This window comes from Argentina silus, assembly GCF_951799395.1.
Source record: "Argentina silus genome assembly, chromosome: X".
NCBI classification, from domain to species: Eukaryota; Metazoa; Chordata; class Actinopteri; order Argentiniformes; family Argentinidae; genus Argentina; species Argentina silus.
In genome coordinates this window covers 18,884,289-18,906,895 of record NC_139653.1, presented here as the reverse complement: position 1 = coordinate 18,906,895, position 22,607 = coordinate 18,884,289, and the positions used below count along the sequence as shown (strand labels likewise).

At 43.7% G+C, this 22,607-nt stretch overlaps 1 protein-coding gene across 1 annotated transcript; it reads left to right on the top strand.

The window, feature by feature from the left end:
- Positions 1 to 355: 355 nt before the first annotated feature.
- On the top strand, positions 356 to 4,769 carry dact2 (dishevelled-binding antagonist of beta-catenin 2; the record flags this gene model as incomplete). Its single annotated transcript, XM_083694617.1, has 4 exons — positions 356 to 619; positions 1,737 to 1,869; positions 2,131 to 2,424; positions 2,640 to 4,769. The coding sequence occupies 4 exons, from the start codon at positions 356 to 358 to the stop codon at positions 4,523 to 4,525; spliced, it is 2,577 nt and encodes an 858-aa protein (XP_083550743.1). The 3' UTR covers positions 4,526 to 4,769.
- Between the last annotated feature and the right edge of the window lie 17,838 nt (positions 4,770 to 22,607).

Sequence of the window (22,607 nt, the reverse complement as noted above, 5' to 3'; positions counted from 1 at the left end):
ATGACTCAGTGAATGAATTCACCCTACATGTCTAGGCAAATTCTACAGTAGACTACTGCGAATTCAGTGGCGCTGATTTGCTACAGATGTTCCATGCTCAAAGCGGCCATGTGTAGGCCTCGCATCAGCCAATGAGAAAAGCGATCAATTGGACATTGGGCGGGTCGTAGTGCGATCCCAAACAGGTAACAGGTTGGCAGCTGCTGCAACTGGGTCATATGGCTGAAAGTGCTGTCTTGTAAGGAAGTTTTGAAGTCTTATCCAGCATTTGAGTTAGTAAATTGGCTGTGACGGCTGCGTTTATCATTATTTCCTTCCTGTCGTTTCTGGATATGCATGGACGTTGCTCTACAAAATGCTGAGTAGGAAGGTATCTGGATCGGGGCTCATAAGCGCCACCGCAGGCATCGACCGTGGAAGGGTCGGAGAGAGGTTGCAAGCGGCACTGGCCGGATTGCAGGAGTTGCATTTTCTCAAGGAGAAACAGTACGACATGGTGAACTGGGCACTGCAAATGGACCGGGAAGAACCGGCATGTTCTATCCAGACATGCACGGATGATTCGAGGCGTGGAAAAGCTCGACTGGAGGCGACCCTGACAGCCCTAAAGCAACAACTGGTAAGGGGGCATCTTTTTTTCAATTACTTAATAAGCACATAGTCTATCAGAATTGTTTTAATTAATCAGTTTAGGTAACGTGTTGAAAGAATGGATGCAATGCAGTAGATTATTATTATTATTTTAAGTCAATTCTATTTAAGCCAGCGAAATGGTATTTTAACATGTCCGGTTTACAATTTATTAATTTTACATAAGAGGGCACATAAAGTCAGATTATGTATGATTATTTTTTATCCTCTAGAGTAGCACTATTTTTTATCCTTTATCACTGGAGTAGCACTGTTTTTCAGAACGAACGCAGTTGGGTTAGATCAACACCACGGGACACTGGAGAGAGGGGGTGCAGTCACTGTCTCTGATCATTAACCAATTTAAAGGCAGTGAAAATTGCCTGATGCCTGGAACTTCCAATTGCAGTTTAGAGAAGGACGTTTGACCCTTTGTATTTTGTCCAAACTCTTTGAGAATAATTTGTAAGGATATAGTCAAATGATTGACATGTTTACCTAACAATATGCATATGGTCTCTAGTTAAAGAAGTTACAAAAATGAAACAGCAAGATTTTCTGAATCAGTTTGAAGCCATATCATGACATTTATTCAGGTGTAGTCAGCATTAAGGTTATGCCTTTGTTTTCTTTAAAACTGTGCACAAACTTACATGTACACTGCAATTTCAGGTAGTACCCCATTATGTGTAGGGCAAAATACAGCCCTTCATCCCCCTCCCCCATAGCATCTCAAAAAGAAAGGGTGCAAGTGAGGGCCTGTAGCGCTCTTGGGTTGGTATTACTCAGCCCTGGCTGCTTAAGCAAATAGTGTCCCTTCTCTCCACCCCCTCCAAAGTTAACACAATGGCCAGTCCCTCTCTGCGGGGGAGAAATTAGTTATCCACCAACTGTATCCCCAGGCTCCCCTCTGTCCTCCTGGGGTTAATGATCAACCATACTCCCTTCTTGTTTTTCTGAGTGTATACCATCAAGTTAAAGGCTCTAGTGAGGGCAATGAGAGCTTGGCTTTAGTTGCATTAGTGTGTTCTGTGTGTGTTTGCTATGGGTCCTTTGCTATATGTGGGTGGTCTCTGAATACTGACTGTGTCTCCTCTCTGTTGCAGTCACGTCTGCGCAGACAGGATGTGGGGTTAAAGACACACCTGCAGCAGTTGGACCAGCAGATCATTGAGCTGAAGATGGATGTGTGCAAGGCATCCACAGAACAGCTAGAGAGTGACAGCAGACCCAGCTCAGGTCAGCACACACTCACACACGTACACACTCACACACTCACACACTCACACACGTACACGCGTACAATACAGAAGCCCACTTCTACTTATCATTCAGTTACAAATTACAGTATAAATTGATTCTAATCTAGATACACCACTGACATCTTCCACATTATGGTACATTGACATGGTCCCATATTTCTACACCTCCTGACCTGATCAGTGAATTCTCTATAAAGATTAGTTAGTGTCAATACTAAAGTAAGATCTCTTCTCACAGGTTTCTATGACCTCAGCGACGGCGGCTCTTGCTCTCTGTCCAATTCGTACACATCTGTGTACAGTGAGTGTCTCTCCTCCTGCTCCCAAACCAGCCTTCTCCCACCTTCCTGCTCTTCTGGACCTCGCACCCTTAGTGTCTCCATGCAGGCTGAGGCCTCCCGCCGGCGCTCAGCTGATGAGACCACCACCCAGCCCAACCCCCCAAGGGGCACAGGGCTGCACCTAGGCAGCAGCAGGATCCGCACTGGCACCACAGGCACTGAACGGGCCAGGCAAAGACCCGTGTCGACAGGTATGGACAACTCTCAATACTGCACCTCACCTGTTCTCCTTAGGTGTGTTTGAAGTATGCTGGAATGGAGGCTGATGAAACTCATGGTGTGTCTTTATATTGAGATGTGAATGTGAGATGTGAGTAAATGTGATTTGCTTGATGTTGCTCCTTCATGAGGCCTCATCCAATGAGAATGAGTGTTAAAATCAATTAACTGTTTTTGCATTTCTCAGGTGACCTTGACAGGATGATGACTCCAGGCCTGGGGTTCTACAAGTCTGTTGATGTGAAGAAATCCTCCCTGTGCTGCAACCTCAAGAGCACCACTGTAGACCCCAAGTACCAGAGTAACCTGGTGTCCCGCGGGGGGGCTGAAGTCTACCATTACCCCAGCCCTCTTCATGCTGTGGCCCTCCAGAGCCCCATTTTCTCTCTGGGCATAGAGCCAATTGTCCCTGCCGTCCCAGAGGGTCAGGGGCCAGCAGATGGTGTACTCAGTGTAGATATCCTCCAGAGGGGACGGAAGGGGACAGAGGCCAAGCCCCTGGGCTACATTGACAAGCTCCTCCAGCACAGCATGGGCAAGATTAACATCCAGAGTGAGGCGGGAAAAGACACCGTGCAGATGCGGCCAGATGACCACAGTGAGGCCAGTGCAGTTGGAGCTGTGTGTCAAGAGGTTCCTCTGGTTCAGGTGCATACACAGCAGCCAGCCATGCTGACAGACATCAACCCAGCAGACAGGAAGAGGCTGTCTGTGGTGTACTCTAGTCAGGGGCAGGTGAACTACTGTAACCCTACCCAGGCACTAAGAGCCCCAGAAACTTCATATCGATACTCTTACCCAGCAGCACTGAGGGAGTTCAGCCCTAGTGAGGTCCACACCACAACAGGCAGGGTCAAGCCATTGGCTGAGGATGTGCGAGAGCAAGCCCACCCAGACCTGGGGTGTATGGAGATCCAAGGATGGGTGACTGATAGGAAGGCGTCTGACCGAAGGCCAGGTGGGGCAGTCAGCTCTAGCACGGAGGAGGGCCAAGACAAGGTTGGGAGTCTGGCCTGTGCTCTATCTCCTGACTTTGTTCATGCCAAGTTTGTTCCAGCGGGGTCACAATGTGTCAAGGTGAGGCAGGACCGCAAGACAAAGGCTGTGAGGCTGAGGAGGAGGAGCAGTGAGAAGCATCGGGGGATGACGCTCCAGCAGGGGCATTCATCCAGTGACAGGACCAGGGAGGCCAGTAGCAGCGCCCGGGGAGAGAGAGAGTTGAGAGTCTCTGGGAAGGCAAGGGCTTCCCAGAGACTGGTCAGCTCCCTGGGTGAAGAGCGTTGGCATTCAGGCTCAGAGTCAAGCCTCTGTGGCCTGAGCCTCTCTTATGCCCCAATGTTCCATGCCCAGCCACAGCCCATCTCTGCCAGCAAGTCCAGCAAAACCTGCAGGCCCCAGTATCTGGACCAGGAGCAGCACACCGACCAGAGGAAGAGGAGGCAGGGGACTACAAAGTGGCTGTCTGATATGGAGACGTTCCAAGCCATGTGTGTTCAGGGTCAGGGGTCAAGAGAGCCTCAGACACAAGCGGCAGTGAGCAGGTCAGCAACGGTCCGCAGTCTGAATGCCAGACCTAAGTCAGGCCAGTGGGGTGGGCCCCTTTGTGCTCTACAGCCCTCCTTCTACACCTCCTCCTACTTCAGCAACATCAATGCCAGGTACCCACCAGCCCCCTTCCCCCTCTCCACCCACTACCCATCCAGGTGTGAGTCTGAGTACTCTGCCGATTGTGCCTCACTGTTCCACTCCACCATTGCTGAGAGCAGCGAGGGCGAGCTCAGTGACAACACCATCAACCGCTTTGGGGACAGTGAGACAAGCCAGAGCTCCAAGTCCCCTTCAGACTCAGACAGCAGCCTGTCCCTGGATGAGGGGGACCAGGTGGAAAGCTACGAGAAGGTGGGGCATTTGGTGTGGGCTGAGGCTGCCCTCGGATCCACCGCTACTGGGCTTCCCCTCGAGCAGCTCCCCCGCCCTGAGCCCCCAGCATGCCGCATCAAAGCCTCCCGAGCCCTGAAAAAGAAGATCCGCAGGTTCCGGCCCGCCTCCATGAAGGTCATGACCCTGGTTTAGTGTAGGTTCCCCTGACAGTCTGAGAACTGTGGGAAGTGTTCTCACCACTACAAGTAGCCATTGGATGATGTCACCTGTTCTGTCAGGTGTTGATCAACCATCCCAATATCCATGACAAGGACTTCAGTCCTGTCAATACAAGAACTGATCTAACACATCTGCATTTACAATTGTTATCCAAAATGACACTGTGTGTGTATGTTTTTACTGCACCAGAAAATACATTAAAATTGCATTCAGCAAGAGACACCAAAAATATATCATCAAACTGTTTTTTAAATGATTTACTATTCTACTTTTAATTGAAACTGTACTCAAGATGGATATGCTTCTGATATGCTTTCTAACTCATTGTGCTACCGACTTCAAGAGGAACATCGCTTTTATTCATAAAGTGTCTGAGTTGGAGATCATAATCATATTTGTTTTATATTTTATTAATTTCAAATAATGTTTGCAATGTTATTTGTAATGACATTTTGTAACATTGGGTTTATCGATGCGTAACTTTCATTTGTAGAATAAATAACTATATTTAATGTTTAATCAAAGTATCTCTGTTATGTCTGTCCTAGAACTTATCACAAACTGCCTGGCAATGCACTTTCCTAAATATCCCCTTTTGATTGGTGGTGTAAACTCTGACATCCTCGGGCAGTCATTTTTGGATTGCACTGTCATTGTAGTTTTTATAACACCTTGAGTGAAAACTGACACACACACATCATGAACTCTCTCACACACACAGAAAAAAAAGTCACGTTAGATGACAGGAGGCACACAGGATTTAGTGGGAACGACAGATGATAAGAGGGTCCTCATTTCTGTGCTGTCATGGGAGATTAGACAGACAATGGGCAGCTGCAGAGAACCTATCCAATAAAATCCCTTTACTTTTGAAGAGGGTTGAGGACAAGGTTAGTGTAAGTAGTGAAGCCACAGGCCTTACACACATAAGCCCACTCCTCTCTGTTCATTTGTAATAACATCACAGTCTCCTGTTAGGCACATTCACAATGACCTGGCATTTCCCATATAAGAGGCTTATGGGTCTGGCAAATATTTTCAGCATTTCATCAAGTTTTACTCTATGAGTTTATCTCTATGAGTACAAACATTTTCAATGATCAACCCTGAGGACTATAAGCACCTTGATGAATCATTCAATGTAAGTTTATAGATATCTAGATAGATAGATCCTCAATTTAAAAAAACACATGCTCTTATTCACTTTACCCCTTTTTCTCAGCTCATCACACAGTGAACCAAATAACTTGTGTTGTCATTAATCTCATCATATGTCATTTCAGTCCTGCATGTTGCACCAGTGATTACGACAGGTCTGACTCAAGGGTTTGAGTCAGACCTGTCTGGATCCCAATGACCTCTGACCCCTCACTAAAATATGCAGGCCAGGGAGGGGTGACTAGGATTAGGGCTGTAGTTTTCAGCCAGTCTAGAGCAAGAGCAGGGCTTGGCTGTGCTGTTCTTTGAAGTAGAGGGGGGCAGGCTTCACCATGTGTTAGCTGATCTCTCCAGCTGCAGGGCTGGCTCATTTCAGGGGGCACATTTCCACGGAGTGGAGGGGTGTGATTGCATGGCGACAAATCTTTGCTGAATCCTTTTGTTCCTCTGTTTTCTGTAGTCTCTTTTTGTGTTGTTTCATTTTTGTGTCATTTCATTTTGTTTATGCCTTGAAGTAGAATTCAATGACAATAGATGTTTACACCCATCTTGTTCCTTTTATTGTCAGATTTGTTTGGAGTAATTTAAATGCATAATAAGGGCCACGTAGGATCAGTGTTGTGTAATTGTATGCCCTTACAAGGCCAAAATGAATTTGGTGCTCTGGGCGGGGAGATGGAAGGAGTGAAGGATTACTGCTGAAGTACCTTATGAAGTGTGTCCCACTGAGGGGTTGTCAGGGAATACTTTACATAAACACATGGGCCAATGAGCAACCTCCATCCCAAGACTGCCCATTCCCGCCACCAAGCCATGTTTTAAAGGGTCTATGGAGATTTATGCATTGATTAACATGATCCCTTATGATTTTGTAAATGTGATGAAGTTAGCTTTAAACCAATAAATTCTTATCACCACTGCCCTGTTAATGAGTTTCATGACAGTTTACCTTTAGGCAGTTTTTTTTATGCTGAACAAAGAAATATTGGTAACACTTTACTAAAAGCACACATAATACACTGTCATGCAACATTATTATACGCATGAATGACTGCATCTCCAACATGCATCATTACAGTGCAATGTGTGCAATCTATCAATTTGGCTGTGATGCATCAGTTTTCTTAGCAATATTTCTAAATCTGTCTGCTCCATCAGTCTGTCCGTCTATAAATAGTCTGATGTGTCATGGGCACACTGAGGCTGATACTAGGTAAACACATACATGGAGCCAGGAGGGAGCTTCTTACACATAAGGCCATTGGAATTGTTTCTCCTCAGCCAACTCGCATTTGTCTGGTTTGATTAAAGAATGTTTCCCTATCCTGTAATAGCTTCCTTCTGGAGGCAGGGAACATCCTCATACAATACAGAGAACATTTTAAATAGCCTTGTCACCTCAGAAACTACATCAGGCACTTTACAGTACACAAACATACAAAAACACATTAATTCACACAAACACATGCACACTATTCTTGTTTTGTGAAAATAAATATTTCAAATATTTTCAAGTTTTACCAAAGATGCTAAACATTTCCCTGACAATGTTCCTTGGCAGGAGTTTGGCCAGCAATCCAAAACCAGCACAATCCTGTTGTTTTGACAATTCTGCGGCAATGTAACATCCTCAATGCAAGAAAAACATGGCAAACAAACGAAAGAAAATAAGGGTAAAAACACCAAAGGGTGTCCCACAGACCCATGTCCCATGTGTTAATTAAAGTCTGGCTTGGTACAGATGAGGTCACAGATGGAGGAGTGGGAGTGGTGGTGTCCTCTTTCGCCTGCATGAGGTAATCCCAAACCCAAACAAGGGCCTGCCCACCCCAATCTGTGTCATTTAACACTCCCAAGGCTCTCATTCCCATCCACAGATGTCCCCTCAAGCATTGTGTGTGTGGATGGGTGTGTGTGTGGGTGGGTGTGCGTGTGTGTGTGTGTGTGTGTGTGTTTGTGTGTGTGTGTGGGTGGGTGTGTGTGTGGGTGGGTGTGTGTGTGGGTGGGTGTGTTTCTGTGTCTGCAAGAGTCTTGTTTTGGGAGACTGAGATGGGAAATCTCTGTCAAGTTCAGTTCAATGAATGAGAGGAAAGTGGAAGGTGTTTTTGCCTAGCCAACTGTTTTTGCTACTTTTTCAAGACATTTACATTTACATTTATGGCATTTAGCAGACGCCTTTATCCAAAGTGACTTGCACCAAATACATTTGTTTAAGTAAGTGAACCATCTATCCATCAGCCATCATAAGATAAAGTAAGCAATGCTCAGACCAGGGGCCATAGGCAGTCACAATGCTAGAAGAAGGATTATTTATTTATTTGTTTGTTTATTTTATTAACAGGAGAGAAACTTGTACAGGTATCAAGAGATGTTACAGGTTACAGTAAGTTGGTCTAAATCACACATACCTTGCAGCATGTAGTGGTTTGGTATACGTGAGGGATTGAAGCGTATGAGACAGAGAGAGACTGAGAGAGGGCTCTGTCTCTGTTGTGAAAGCTAGAGGGAGAGTGCAGGGCCTCTGATGTAAGATGTGGATTTGCCATGTTGACAAGTGGGAGCTCAGAAACTACTACCCTGATGAGAGGAGCTTTCTGCTCCTACCCTGCATGCACCCCTGGAAATACAGAGGAGACCATGCTTTCACATGGCCCTCCAGAGAGAGGGAGAGGATTAATCAAGCCTGACATGGAGTAAAACGTCTCACACAAAATTAGACGTACACATCGTAACATGCAAAGTTGCGGCAGTTACATTCACTTTCTGGCACACACTCACGCATACACACAATCATTCCATGTCCCTCAAAGCTCAGGTCATTGATGTGATACAGTTATACAAGCAACATTTATCATTACAGAGGGAGAAATCTGGTATATTGAGTTTGCATAAAGAACTACTTTTGGATCTCAGTATTACTGATACAGGTGAGTGATACTGCAGATGATAGATGAGTGTATAATTTGTCAGTATATATAAAATTCAGTATTTTACATTCAGTGGTTGAGGAGTGGTCCGTAAGGTCATAAGGTTCCTACAAAGTTATACATGGGGCTGTGTCTGCAGTACAGGTATTCTGAGCTTCACCCGGGTCCCACTATCCCAAGATGGGGGAAGGGGGCAAAGAGTGGCCTGTGTGGGGTAACTTTTGTCCCTCAGCTTACTGTACATATGAATGGGGCTGGACAGAATGTCCAACGTCATAAATGTCAATTGGCTGTGGCCTGGGTTTAAGGAGCAGGCTTCTCTGGTTGTGGAGAAGGACAAAAGAGATAGAGAATGTAGCAATGAAAAGCAGACAATGGGACAGAGGGGAGGTGAGAGAAAGATAGGAAGAGGTAAAGATGGGTAGTAGAGGAGAAGAGTTAGAGGGAGTAAGAGATAGAGACAGAGAGAGAGATGGAGGTTTCTCTCTTGTAAGGCTTGGCTGTCCCTACCGTATGTGCCACCTGCTCCTTTAAGCACATCCTGTCATTTAATACCTAATCCCTTTATTCACTCCAAAGTTTACTCACCATTGTCCATCAAGTCCCTTCAAGAGGTGGTTCAAAAGTTCACTGTGTGTAGAGCACACACACTTACAGTTACAGATATGAGCATTGGGTGTGTGTGCCCCTGCGATAGAGTTGTTTGAGTGTGAGGATGTCCCATGGTTACGTTTTTAAAATCACCTTGTGAGAACTGACTTCTCGCTGTTATTGCACTAATTGGGTTGAACTAATTGGGTAGTGGTATGTCCAGTTTACTTAACCAGCCACTTGAGATGAATGCATGAATGAATGAGCGAATTAAATACATTTTGATTTCTTATCTGAGGGAAGTCTAATGGCGTGAGAGAGGTGTTGCAGGGGATTAAGCATACAAGAGTGTATTGAGTGTGAAAGACCAGGGCTTCTAATCTCAGGATGCCTCAGGGCAAATAGAAGCGGCCAGTGTGGAGGACCCAGTCAGCTCAGTGTAGAGGACCCAGTCAGCTCAGTGTAGAGAACCCAGTCAGCTCAGTGTAGAGAACCCAGTCAGCTCAGTGTAGAGGACCCAGTCAGCTCAGTGTAGAGAACCCAGTCAGCTCAGTGTAGAGAACCCAGTCAGCTCAGTGTGGAGGACCCAGTCAGCTCAGTGTGGAGGACCCAGTCAGCTCAGTATAGAGGACCCAGTCAGCTCAGTGTAGAGGACCCAGTCAGCTCAGTGTGGAGGACCCAGTCAGCTCAGTGTAGAGAACCGAGTCAACTCAGTGTAGAGAACCCAGTCAGCTCAGTGTAGAGAACCCAGTCAGCTCAGTGTAGAGAACCGAGTCAACTCAGTGTGGAGGACCCAGTCAGCTCAGTGTGGAGGACCCAGTCAGCTCAGTGTGGAGGACCCAGTCAGCTCAGTGTAGAGGACCCAGTCAGCTCAGTGTAGAGGACCCAGTCAGCTCAGTGTAGAGGACCCAGTCAGCTCAGTGTAGAGAACCCAGTCAGCTCAGTGTGGAGGACCCAGACAGCTCAAGTCAGCTCAAGAGGCCCTGACTTCCTCAGCCCATCCAGAGCCTGGGAGAGGTTCAATGAGGAAATGTACTATGCTGCACTCTCATTTGAATACACAACTCAATGCTGGAGAGGGATTACACACAATTGTGTGTACAGTAATTCCTCTAAATTCACAGGGCACAGATTAAATCCCTCTCACTATCATTGTGGCCTTATGTGCCAGGGCAGAGCAGGCAACAGTTGGTACGAAGTTAGAAAGGATAATAAGAAAAATATATCATTACCATTCTAAAGCTGAGTGCATCCATTTTGAGGGAAAGGGGCCCAATGGTAAAGAAGCTATAAACCAAATAAATTAATATTCCAATAACAAGCTGTGGTGTTTTGGTGAAGAAAATAATTACTCTTGAATATTTCCTAGTAGCTCACAGTGAGTCTACTGGGAATGTAGTATTTATAAACTGAATCCTTAATGTGAGGAAAAGAATAAGGAATAAGAATAAGTTTGTATGTGTTTATGTAACATACTGTAGATCCTTTGTTTGTGATCAATTACTTTTATTTTATCAGTCCTGCTTTCAGGATGCCCAATTACCAGGATGTCCTGTTTCAGCTCAACAAGCCTCCTCTGATGTCTTCCACAGCCTCAGGCTCATTTTAAACCACTATGTGAAGAACCACTGTCGCCACTATGGGACAAGAACAAGAGCAAGCCTTGATTCTTGTGGAGGGTTTATGTAAGAGCTAATGAGGGGAACTTCAAAAGACCCTTGAGAAAAAACAGCTGGCCTTCCTCTCCATCAGGCCCCCTGATAAGATCACAGTGACAGCAGGCCATCAGAGTCCTCAACAGGTACCTTCCCTAACACTTAGAGGGTCCCAGCAACAGCTCTGTTTCCATATGGTCACTAACACTTCCCTTACTTACCAAAACATAGAGGTAGAGTAGGTAAAGAGTGATTTTCTGCTACAGTATAATGTCTCACAACAGCCTATCTATTCTGCCATTTCAATAAACAGCCTTTTGTCTTTTATTTACAACATCTTTAGAGATGATGTGGAGCTCTCGTCTTTGTTCTGGGATATCCCCTCAATCAGACAACTCCACACCTCTCTAACTGCCCTTCACTTGAGACCAAGCTCTCCTTCCACAAGATGCCATAAACCCACTGGCTCTGCGGTCACAATGACTACTTGAAAACGGTTGATTCCTCAACTCCAGGCCTAATAGACTGTAGTCTGTCATCTATAAAACACTTTAACTTTTCAGCAAAGACTTCCCCTTGTCTGACTCAGAGCAGCACCCAGTTAAAGAAAAGCTCCAACAGCAAAGCAGAGGTCAGGAAGCTGGTGGGTAAGATAGGGCTGTTTGTTATTTTCTTCCTCCTCTACTCTTAATTGAATGTTTTAGAAAATGTGAACTTTTGGGATGGGTTTATCTGAATTTGCAAATCAAGTAGGCAGAAACACACACACACACACACACACACACACACACACACACACACACACACACACACACACACACACACACACACACACACACACACACACACACAAGCACACACACACACACACACACACACACATACATACACACACACATACACACAGATAAAACTCAGACAGGAGGGAATACCCAATTAAATGTGATATAGCTAGGGAGAGTGTCGCTTGCTACGGGAAAAATACAGCTTTTCCTTGGGGTCAGTGGTTTGTTGCTTGCTTCGTTTATCTTAGTCTCAAAGGTACAGTTAGTGGTTAGTGGTTAGCTCTGGGACAGGTCCCAACTCGCAGGTGTAAAGAGAATCCAACAGTGATTTCTCTCTCCTTCTTTCTCTGGTTCTGTATCAACTGTATAGACCTGTATCAAGTATCAATAAAAACATGCCTCCCTCATTCCTCCCCTAAAACATTTGAGAATGACTGTAGATTGGTGATTACTTTAGGACTACTTCAGTGCTGGTGTAGTGCAAACAAACACCAGACAGTGAATGTAATTTCAGACAACTCCGTTGGAACATCATGAGACACCCTAAAGCCTTGTCTCTGCTCTTATCTGGACAGCCCGGCCCCTCTGTCAGCACCAGGGTCAGAGGTCAGAGAAGAAGCAGATTGATGCTCCATAAGGTATCAGGTCTCTCCACCCAACAAACACAATGCAGACGGACAGACTTAGAGAGCTGTCAAAATCAGACAAACCATAAACAAAGACAGCAGTGTTGAGATCGAAGTTTGACTGCACTTTGAACATGAGACATGACTGCAGCTCTAGTGAACATAGACAACTCTACCAGTGCCCCTCAAAGGAAAAGGTGGCACAACGACAACCGGATACAACGAGTACTGTAAAAAGTCTGTTCTGTTCCCCCATTACTGCACTCCCTCACCACTCCTTCCGAAATCACCGCTGTTAACCCTAACCCTACATATGGTAAATCATACAGTGCTTCTCAGAACAATGGCTATAGAACTTTAGAGGTGTGGCAAGAGAAAATGTAATCACAGTAGTTACACAAGTTGTATCAGTCATATGAAAGTGTATAACCTGAAAACAGTTCTATCAATGTATTTTCCATAACAAGCCCCACATTGGAGAGGCCCCTTTTGTGTCCAGTATGAGATGGACGTGTCAGGAGGAGTGGGTGTTACCTACCAGATGTGCAGCTTACTGGGAGAAAACCAGCATCCCCATGCTGTTCATTGTTGTGCATGTTTAATTGGTGCAATATGTTATGTTAAACAAAAGAAAAAGAAAAAGAAAGAACGAGAACAGAAACAGGAGTTGTTCTGTACACTGTTTACCACTTTCACACATTTTAGGGGTAGTTTAGTTTTAGTTTTTCCATTTAGTTTTTCCTATATGCCAGGTACTTAAGATGCCTCTATATAGTTTAACCCATCTGTACGACAGCATGGTGTTTTTTTATGTTTAAGAAGGATAAAACATAAGACGGCTTAGATTGAACATGAGAATGTTTGATTACTAATGCTTGTCAAGATGTTATATATGTATGCCTGCCTGTCACGTGAACTAACTGAAATGGTGCTGGATTTCAAAGAATAATGTCACATTCTGGTGCTAGTCTTAATTTCCTATAGTTTATGTCACTCCACAAACTCTACAAACAGTGTGCTACACTATTAGTCTATTGAGATAGACAGACAGTAGTGTAGTTGCAGACCGCTACTATGTATTAGCTTAGGGATCAGTGAGAAATGAAATAGAGCTGAAAATGTCAGCACAAAAATAGAGGTACTGGATAATGCCATGTTTGTAGATAGTTCACCTAAATTTCACATGTACTTCCTCTTAGGGATACCAGATAGTAACATTACCACTGTTGAGTGCAAAACAATGGGAGTTATAGGAGTTCTGCTAACATGGTCTAAATCAACTCAAAATAACTCCCAATTTTTTTTTTAAAGCTACCCCATATCTTTGAAAGTGATGATTCAGTATTTACAAAACAACATTTAACTTCCATGTGGTTTTCAGGGATAAGGTTTTGTGGCAGCGCATGGCATTTCAATTTGTAATGTATTGACATGGGCATGGCACATGCAATGCTGACGAATGGGGCTATGAAACTTGACACAAAGCAACAGTTTGGCCTTCTCCTTCCCCTTGCCCCAGGGCAATAGGGAAAGAAGACTGTGAAGGGTTGCAGAGGGAGATGTTGTAACTGAGAGAGAGTAGATAATGAATGTGTCATTGTTTATATGATGCAACTGATGAATCTGAAAGGACTGACAGTGGGATTCCAAAGTGATGCTCAATAGTCCACCGTTCATTAGCATCATAGCCTCCTGGCTGTAATGGTAAAGTTATTAGAAAGTGAACCTTCCTTTATGGCTCCTGATAAAGGTGATGGTGAGAAGAAAGATAGGCAACCTGATATGATTTATGATTCAGGGTTTTCAAAAGAAAATCTATGAACAAATGGTTCCCCATGTGTTCTGAGTTTGGTGATTTGGGGGGAGTGAGGGGGGTAGTCTGTCACTGAGATGATCCAACCTGTCAGGTTTGACCCCCAAAAGCCCTTTGAACAGGATGTTTAGAGTGTCACTCTTAGGGGACAGTTAGTTAAGAGATTTGCACATAACACTATGCTAGTGTTGGGAGTATCACTAACCCTGTATACATAGTAATCTTTATACAAAGACTAAATTAATTAATTTAAAAGGCAACTATTGAAGCTATTGCTCTTCAAGGCAACATTCAAAGAAAAAGTTGAATTTGCAGAGCATCCATGGAACATCTGTTGTAGTTGTTTTCAAATTAGAGCTAAAAAAATAAAAGAGTTATACAGAATCCGTTGAGAGATTTTAACATTGTATTTCTTATATTGAGTATGGTTAGCTCCTATCAAAATGTATTCCTTATTTAGTCTATGTAGGCGAGAAGATAATATCATCCCATGTTTAGGCATATGAATGGTGTTAAGATCGAAGTATCTATTACTTCAGATAGGGCGATACACTATCTGCTAGGTTGGCAGCAATGACAAGGTCAATCAATGAAATTAGTGGTTACATGACATCTGCATTACAGACAGGCACGTTTTCTCACAGACAAGATAGGCCTACTTACAGTATATGACACTGATAGGAGGCAAGGGAGGGGTGACTGTGTGAGAGCCTAACACATGCCTGTGTTATTGTCCCTAATAATTAATTTCAGTCGTGACTACATTCAGTCATTACTATCACATGTTGGACATCTCGATATGCAGAATTGAACTGGACGTATCTCCAGCTGGACGTATCTCCATTACAACCATGTGATGAGTAGGTGGATTAATGCAATATTTAATAATAAGTTGTAACATCTGCATTTGCTGTGGGATCTCTACACTATGTGGCACCAGAGGGTGAGTCATCACAACAGTGTTGCCATTCTGCCTGTGAGATAAGCTCAAGACAAATATGGAAAAAGAACTGGCACCTGAGACTTTGGCAGGCTGTAAGCTTTAACAACCAGAAGATGTTGTTCATTTTGTTTGATTCAACACCTACTCACTGGAGCCACTCTCTTACTGATCGATCCCATTGATCTGTGCTCTGTGTTGAGAGGTTGGCTCAATACCACCCTCATCTACTACTCATCAGCCTCCCTGCCATCATCATCCCCACCCCTGCTCTAGCTTCAGCCACAAGGTGAACACTCTCAGGAAGCAAAAAGGATAGTGTTTTCTGCTCCTCTGATCAACGTAGTCAAAACGTAGAGCGAAAGGAGAGAGAGAGAGAGAGAGAGAGAGAGAGAGAGAGAGAGAGAGAGAGAGAGAGAGAGAGGGAGAGAGAGAGTGAAAGAAAGGGATCCACTTTGATCCTAGCTCTGATAGATCTGTAGACCACAGAGCAGATTAACCTTGACAGTTGTTCCAGGAGAGGGGCTAATCTAAAGCTGCTCTTGAAGATCTCTGGAGATCCTCTGGGGCACTGTATGGAGGGCATGTTCTTACACTGTGTCATGAGCCACAGGACAGCTTATCTGACCTTATATTATTGCTTGAAAGTAAAAAAGCAGGGAAAACATTAGAAAGTTTACAACTGTTTTTTCTCATTTAGGGTAGATCAGCTTTGAAAATGTGTAATAGTATTGCTTGCATAATTTTGAGTCCTTTTTTCTCTCCCATCATTGCCTGTATTGGGTTCACAAGTGAATTGGCCAACTGCAGTGTTTTTGGCCTACTGCCTAACAGGAATAAACTCAAATCAGAGAGACCTGCAGGACCTGTGAAATACTTTGCCCTGTGTTTTCCCTATGATGGTAGTTTGGCGGTGAGCGCCTGCCTCAGTCAGAGTTGTTTGCATTCACACTGGGGGGCATTCCTGGGGCATATCTCAGTGGGCATCCACCACACAAACACTCCAGCAGTTCAGGAGCCCCATTGTGTGTAGTCATGGTGTTCTTCCAAACACAGTAGGGATGGAGTTCTGGGCTTTGTGTTTTCTGTGTTTACTAACCGTCTTTGACACTCCCGTCATCAGATCTCAGAGAAGGATGTTGGAGACTCTACGTAATGATTACAGCAGGATACTTTCTCTATTTGCCAAATAAACAGATGGATGTGTCAGGTATGATCCTTCTTGTCATCGCCAAAATTGTGCACAAGTCTCAAAGGTGTTTGTAGGTGAGGTTTGAAAGGTGATTACAGTGCAGGACCCCATCAGTCCCTCACTAATGAGTTTAAATTACAGAAGGGTGAGTTGGCACAAAATACTAAACAGTGTGTCCACTCCTTACTGTCTCAGAAATATCTCCGGAAGGAGCTGAATTCCATCGACCCTCTCATATTATTACACAATACAGTAAGCCTACAGATCAACACAGGATCTTTTGTTTATGATGATAACAAAACATTGGATAAAGGCTATGGAGTGGTTTGTCAGTGGTTGTAAGAAAGGTGTTTGGATGTTTTGTCACTTTTCTTTTTCAAACCAAGGTTGTCTCCCTCCTCTCAGTGTTATTCCTTGTCGTGTTCCCATGACAATCACACATATCAAATCAGTAGATGTAGCTAAACATTTGGCACGATGTAAGACATTCTTAGGCAGAGGCCAGGACAGCTCTCAATGGCTTAAATGGATTTGTCCATCAGGAAACAGGATGTATTTATAGCAGGGGCTAAGAAAGGGGGAGAGGACAGTAATCTCACCTGTTTTAGCTTGATTTGGCCTGTCATAGGCTAGTCTAGCCACAATAGGACTGTGTTGGCATTCAAAGTGGCTTTCCCAGGTGTGAGACTGATTGCCCAAAGCGATGATGCCCCGCAGCCAACACGCATATGCACTCGTAATGGGTGTCCCTAAGGTCACACTGAGGTAATAGATGCAAGGTTGTAGTTGTAATTATTCTGACAATTATTGCAAAGTTGTAATCACCAACTCAATTAAGCAGTGATATCAGATGGAATTTAGAACAATGGAGAAGCTACCTTGCTCTCTCAATCAAAGGGTGTTAACTGGGTCTATTGTCTCATGTTAAATCAGTAAACACAAATGATTGGCTAAAGATGGGGGTCCCACCAAAGTGATCAGTGGAGAAGGCACACCCAACTTCACACTTTGGAAAAGTGGTACTAAATACCTCAGAAACCTATGAGTCTAAAGTCTAAAATTCAAATACACCTTGCCTCCTTCCCACCTGTTCTGCTACTTTCAAATTAGGCACCGTGTCTCTTCCCATTTACCTGGATTCCCCTCACTACCCCTCAAGCAACCTTGGGACAGTTTATTGACCTTTAAACCTCAACAGAAAGCACTTATTTCATAGATCTATACCTGTTTTATGTCACTTGATAAGCATTTAACCAACAAAACTAAGTGTTCCTGGGAATGGGACATGGGTGTTGAGTTCACGGAGGAATGGTGGGATGAGGCAGTTGATAGATTGCGTTCCATTACATCATGTGCTTGTCTTGGACTTACAGTATACAATTCAAGGTTTTGCATAGAGTTCATTTCTCCAAGTCCAGACTGTCTGAAATATATCCAGCAGATAATGTAGATAACAGATGTGGTAGATGTCATAACACCCCCTGTGAACTTAGTCACATGTCCTACCTTTGTCCTAAATTACAAAATGAGTGACTCTATCTAATGTTCTTGGCATCGACTTGCAGAGATGTCCATTGATTTAGGAATTCCAGAAGATTTGTTCTTGTTAAACTTCAAACAAGCAGACATCATTGTTTTTGCATCCTTGCTAGCATGACGTAGAGTTGTATTTTTTTTGGAAGTCTGTTCAGCCTCCTGCATTTCCCAATGGCTTAACAATGTAATATTCTTCCTTAAACTTTTCTCTCAGGGTTTCCATTGATACATGTTTCCAACCTAGGCAACCTTTTATAACTTACTTCAATGGCTTGTAGAGGCTCCCCTCAAACTAATTATAATCTGTGTAGTTGAGTTACATGACCCCTAACTGCATTAGAGTCCAAGCAATCAATCCTTCAATGTTTTTTTTTAATGTATTTATTTGAATTGTATTTGTATGTGTATTTTGTATCTATAACTACATATCATCTCATATCAGGGAATGTGTATCTGCTAATATTGTTTTATGTTGTTCATACAGCTATGTATGTGGATGGCAGTGTATGTGTGTGTGTGTGTTGGTGTACCTACATGTGTATCTGTGCAATTTCTCATTATTCTGTAGGCTGAGCTGTACATTCACTGAATATGTTGTTGTTTATTTAGTTTTTAGCTGTGGCCTTGTTATATTCTAATATTAAATTGTTTGTTTTGTTCTGTTTGTAAGACCAGGTTGTGGGGAATGAGGAAGGTGTGTGTGTGTGTGTGTGTGTGTGTGTGTGTGTGTGTGTGTGTGTGTGTGTGTGTCCGGGGGGGGGGGGGGGGGGGTTAGGTAATGGTTGGGTAATGCTTAGGGAGGGGGGTGGATGGGATGGGTGGGAGGACGTTTTGGGTAATGGTTGGGGAGGGTGGGTTGGGGGTGTAAACTGTAAAATGGTTGTGCTCATTGTTTCTTTTGTACACTGTACACTTACCTTCAAATAAAAATATATGTAAAAAAAGAAAAGTAACCTCTTAGTCTGAGAACAGTCGCATTAACTATGTTGTATGCAGAAATAGGATGTAAAAGTAGACTAAGTGGAAGAGCATGGGGATATCAGGAGGTAAAAATGTGGAAGGGGAAGAAAGATAGAGTTCGAAGGGCAGTCAGCTGACCAGTGCCAAACATCACATTCCTCATGTCCTCTCTCACTTCCTTATTGGTGCCTGACTGAGAAGCCCCCCACAGAGTAGGACGCTCCCTGTCTTTCTGAGTTCATTCTCATGACAGGCTTAAATATTGGCCTTTCTTTATCATTGTCTCAAGTCATGCGTTTCCCATCATCTGGGACTCCTCATTGGCCCTAACTGTCTAACCCCTCCCGAGCCGACTGTCATCTCAGCTCAATCAAAAATCAGTCTCCCCTCCCCCTTACCATAGGTTTGAAGTGGTGTTTTGGAACAGATCTTCAGCTAATGTCAATAGACAAACACAGCCTCATGCCCCAAATGGAGATGCTGACTGGATGAACTTACTATTCTATCTCTGAGGGACGGTCCTCTAAAGCTTAGAGGGAAAACACCAAACACGCACACGCACACACACACACACATACTCCCTGCGTAACAATTCTCTGTATTACGCACAAGCTTGTATTGTTAAATTGTTAAAATACAATAGGCCTTCATCCCAGACAAGATAAAAACAGTGGAATGAATGATTCCTTGCATGGGCCTTCTGAACTTCTATGCTCGTGGCCTTTTCTGCTCCAGTCCTACATCATTGTTCCTCTCCAGCTAGTCACAATGACTTGGGCATGTATGCACCTTTTTGACGGCACCACATTTTTCACCATCTGAACACGCCTGAACAACAAACCCCTCCCCTCTCACAGAGAAGCTGGGCAACGGCAACCAGCACTGTGTGGGAAACAATGTAAATCCAGTAATGCTTCACTGGCATTGAAAGGGCACTCCCATCCCAGTGCAGTCTAACTGGAGGCAGCAGAACACCATCTTTAATGACAGCTTACTGAAAAACACTGTTTTCCATTTGCATGTGTTGAGGCTTTTGTAAGTCCTATGTAAACTCTTTCCTTTATGTCTGATCTTGGTCTTTACCAGTAGACTATAGATTACAATAGGCAGGAAACATGAACATTATGCAAATAGATTTCCTTGGAAATGTCCCAAATTATTTCTTTGATAGAGTCCATCACAGTCATATTCACATCTGGTTCATTGCCTCCCAGTTGAGCAATGATCTTATCACCTGACCTCCACCTCCTCCCTTGTTTGACCACCAGTCATTGAGTTCAAGTGAACAGGTGTAGGGGGAGCAGACAGAGGGAGAGATAGAAAAAGGGAGCAAGAGACATTCTTTATTATCACTTTTATGATCTATTTCTTTCTACTAATTCTGTTTATCCAAGACGACACCCACTACCTTGGTCCTGTTACAAACGTTTAAACTTGCTATGTGGGTATTTCATTATTGTTGCAATATTACAGGTATTTTTTTATTGTTGCTTTACTCTGTTATTGCGCACAATATAAATACCTTGTGTAACCTTTGGCACCTTTTGACTAAACATGTTATGCATTGTAAGTCAGTCTTTATCAGGCCTTGCTAAATGAGGACATTCTCATTCTCAAGAACTGTTTATGGGGAAAAGGGAGAAGTAGATGACAATATAAAGAGAAGGTACCAAAGGAATAAAATGACTGATTCCATCAAAACAAAGGAGCATAATTTGAGAGATTAACAAGGCCAATGGACTCAAATATCAAAGACAACAATTCAGGCTGACCACCCAAATGACAAAAAGCACGTCTCCACACTGTCTGAGGACCCTAACCCTTCCCTGCTGCGTCCACTCCTTAGCTGGTGCGTTCTTGGAAGTCCAGAGAGGCTCGTCAAATGAGTCATATGTCCGATTAAAGACAGCTCTGCATGGGACATCTTCAAAGGGCTTGCCTCAATCAGAGGAGATAGGGAAGGCGAGCAGTATTGCTCCCCCTGGGGTAATTACACACTGGGGTTCCCTGGTTTTGAGGCCTTGCTAGGGAGAGCCAGCATGAGATTAATTAAAGTCAGACCTGTTAACAGCTCAGCCAGTTCTGTTGGCGCAGCAGGAGACCCCCGGTATTGATTACTGTCTGGTCTTGGGGTGGGGGGGGTGGGGGGTGGCGGGGGGGGGGGGGGGGGGTGGGGGGGGTGAGGATAGAGAAAGAAAGCAAGAAATAGAGACAGTGAAAGAGAGAGTACCAGGTTTGAGCCAGCTGTGTACACTTCTGCCCATCCCTTTTAAGTAAGCACAGTGCTTACGTTTATGGGCCACGGGGCCATAAAGCAGGAGAGGCATATTAAAGCCCTGTCCGCATGCCTAAAGGCCCTTTGTGTTTCCTCCCCTACTTCTGCCCTTGATGTGGAGTCTGTGTAACTAGCCATTTGATGGAGCGGGTGGGGGTATTTCAACTTGAGGAGTAAGTTTACCATCTCAACTTGGTTGCATCTGTCTATGTACAGATATACTCCTCCTCTGAACACTGAAACGTCAATCAATGATCAATTATTCCCATAGGCTTTTGTGATATAGACATGTTCGATGCAAATGGCATATTTTAAGTTGTATGATGATAATATTCATAAGAATCCCAGAAATGGTAGGATATTGAGCTGTGTGTTGGCTTATAAAGGCGGACTGTACAGTATGTGCTCATAGCAGGACATTTAAAAAATGTAAAACATTTGTTTCTAATACTGTGTTTATAAAACAGTTGCAGCATATTCCTTCACAATTGTAAACAGCTGTCCTTAAATGCCACAATTAAATTGTTATTTAGTGTGTGTTTGCTTTCATAAGAGACATTTCTCATGCAGCCAGGAGCTAAGATACACAATATAATACATATACATATATGACTATACATCTGCCTGTATGGCTATTTTACTCAAAATGACTGTGAAAGACACAATCACTCCTTCAAGTGACTATGGAAAGGTTACTATAGGTGGTAGATATGCTGGTAGATATGGTTGGTCTCTGTGTGAGCTGTGCCTGCATGGCAGCACACGGAAGGGTGAGGAGAGAGAAAACAGTAATTAAGTCTCACTGTAATGTGAGGGGGATTAATGCCACACATACAGTGTGTGTGTGTGTGTGTGTGTGTGTGTGTGTGTGTGTGTGTGTGTGCATGTGTAATGTTCCACTTCATCTTCTACAGACTGACATAACAATAACAACCAGAGTGGTATATTCTAAAATACCACTCTGATAACAACTATCTAAAGTGTCAAACCATCACCCTTGACAACAGATTCACACACCACAATATTTGAGCCAAGAATAAACACCTCCTGCTGAATTGATCTGAATGAAACAGGTTGACAGTTGTCCACCATGTATGATACCAAACCAAGGGAGCATAAACACCATAGAGTATGGCACAGCACTACCTTTTGGTGACCTCTTGTGTCTGTTAGGAGAAATATTACTCCTGGATTAGGCTACTTGATAATCAAATATGATCTTTATTTATCATAGCGCAGGCAAATATGCACATGGCCTATCTTTCATCTAAAAGTAAGACTGGAGAAGTCATTGTTGTGTGTGCTATTGCTAGGGTTGCATGTACAAAAACCATAGAGCGCACTGACACTTTTCCTCCATCTCAGATTTTACCCTACAAGTAATGAATGTATTGTAACGTTCCTGCATATTTAGGACTACATGTAGTGATGGGTTTAGCAGTAATTTTGTCAATTTTAAGGATATTATCAAAGATTATAATAGTTTAGCTCCTCCTACCTTTGTGATATTATCAATGAGGTATTCAAGAGGAATCCTCAGATTACTGTATTCGATTACTATTCAATACTGCCTCCTTGTGGACAAAAAAATATCAAA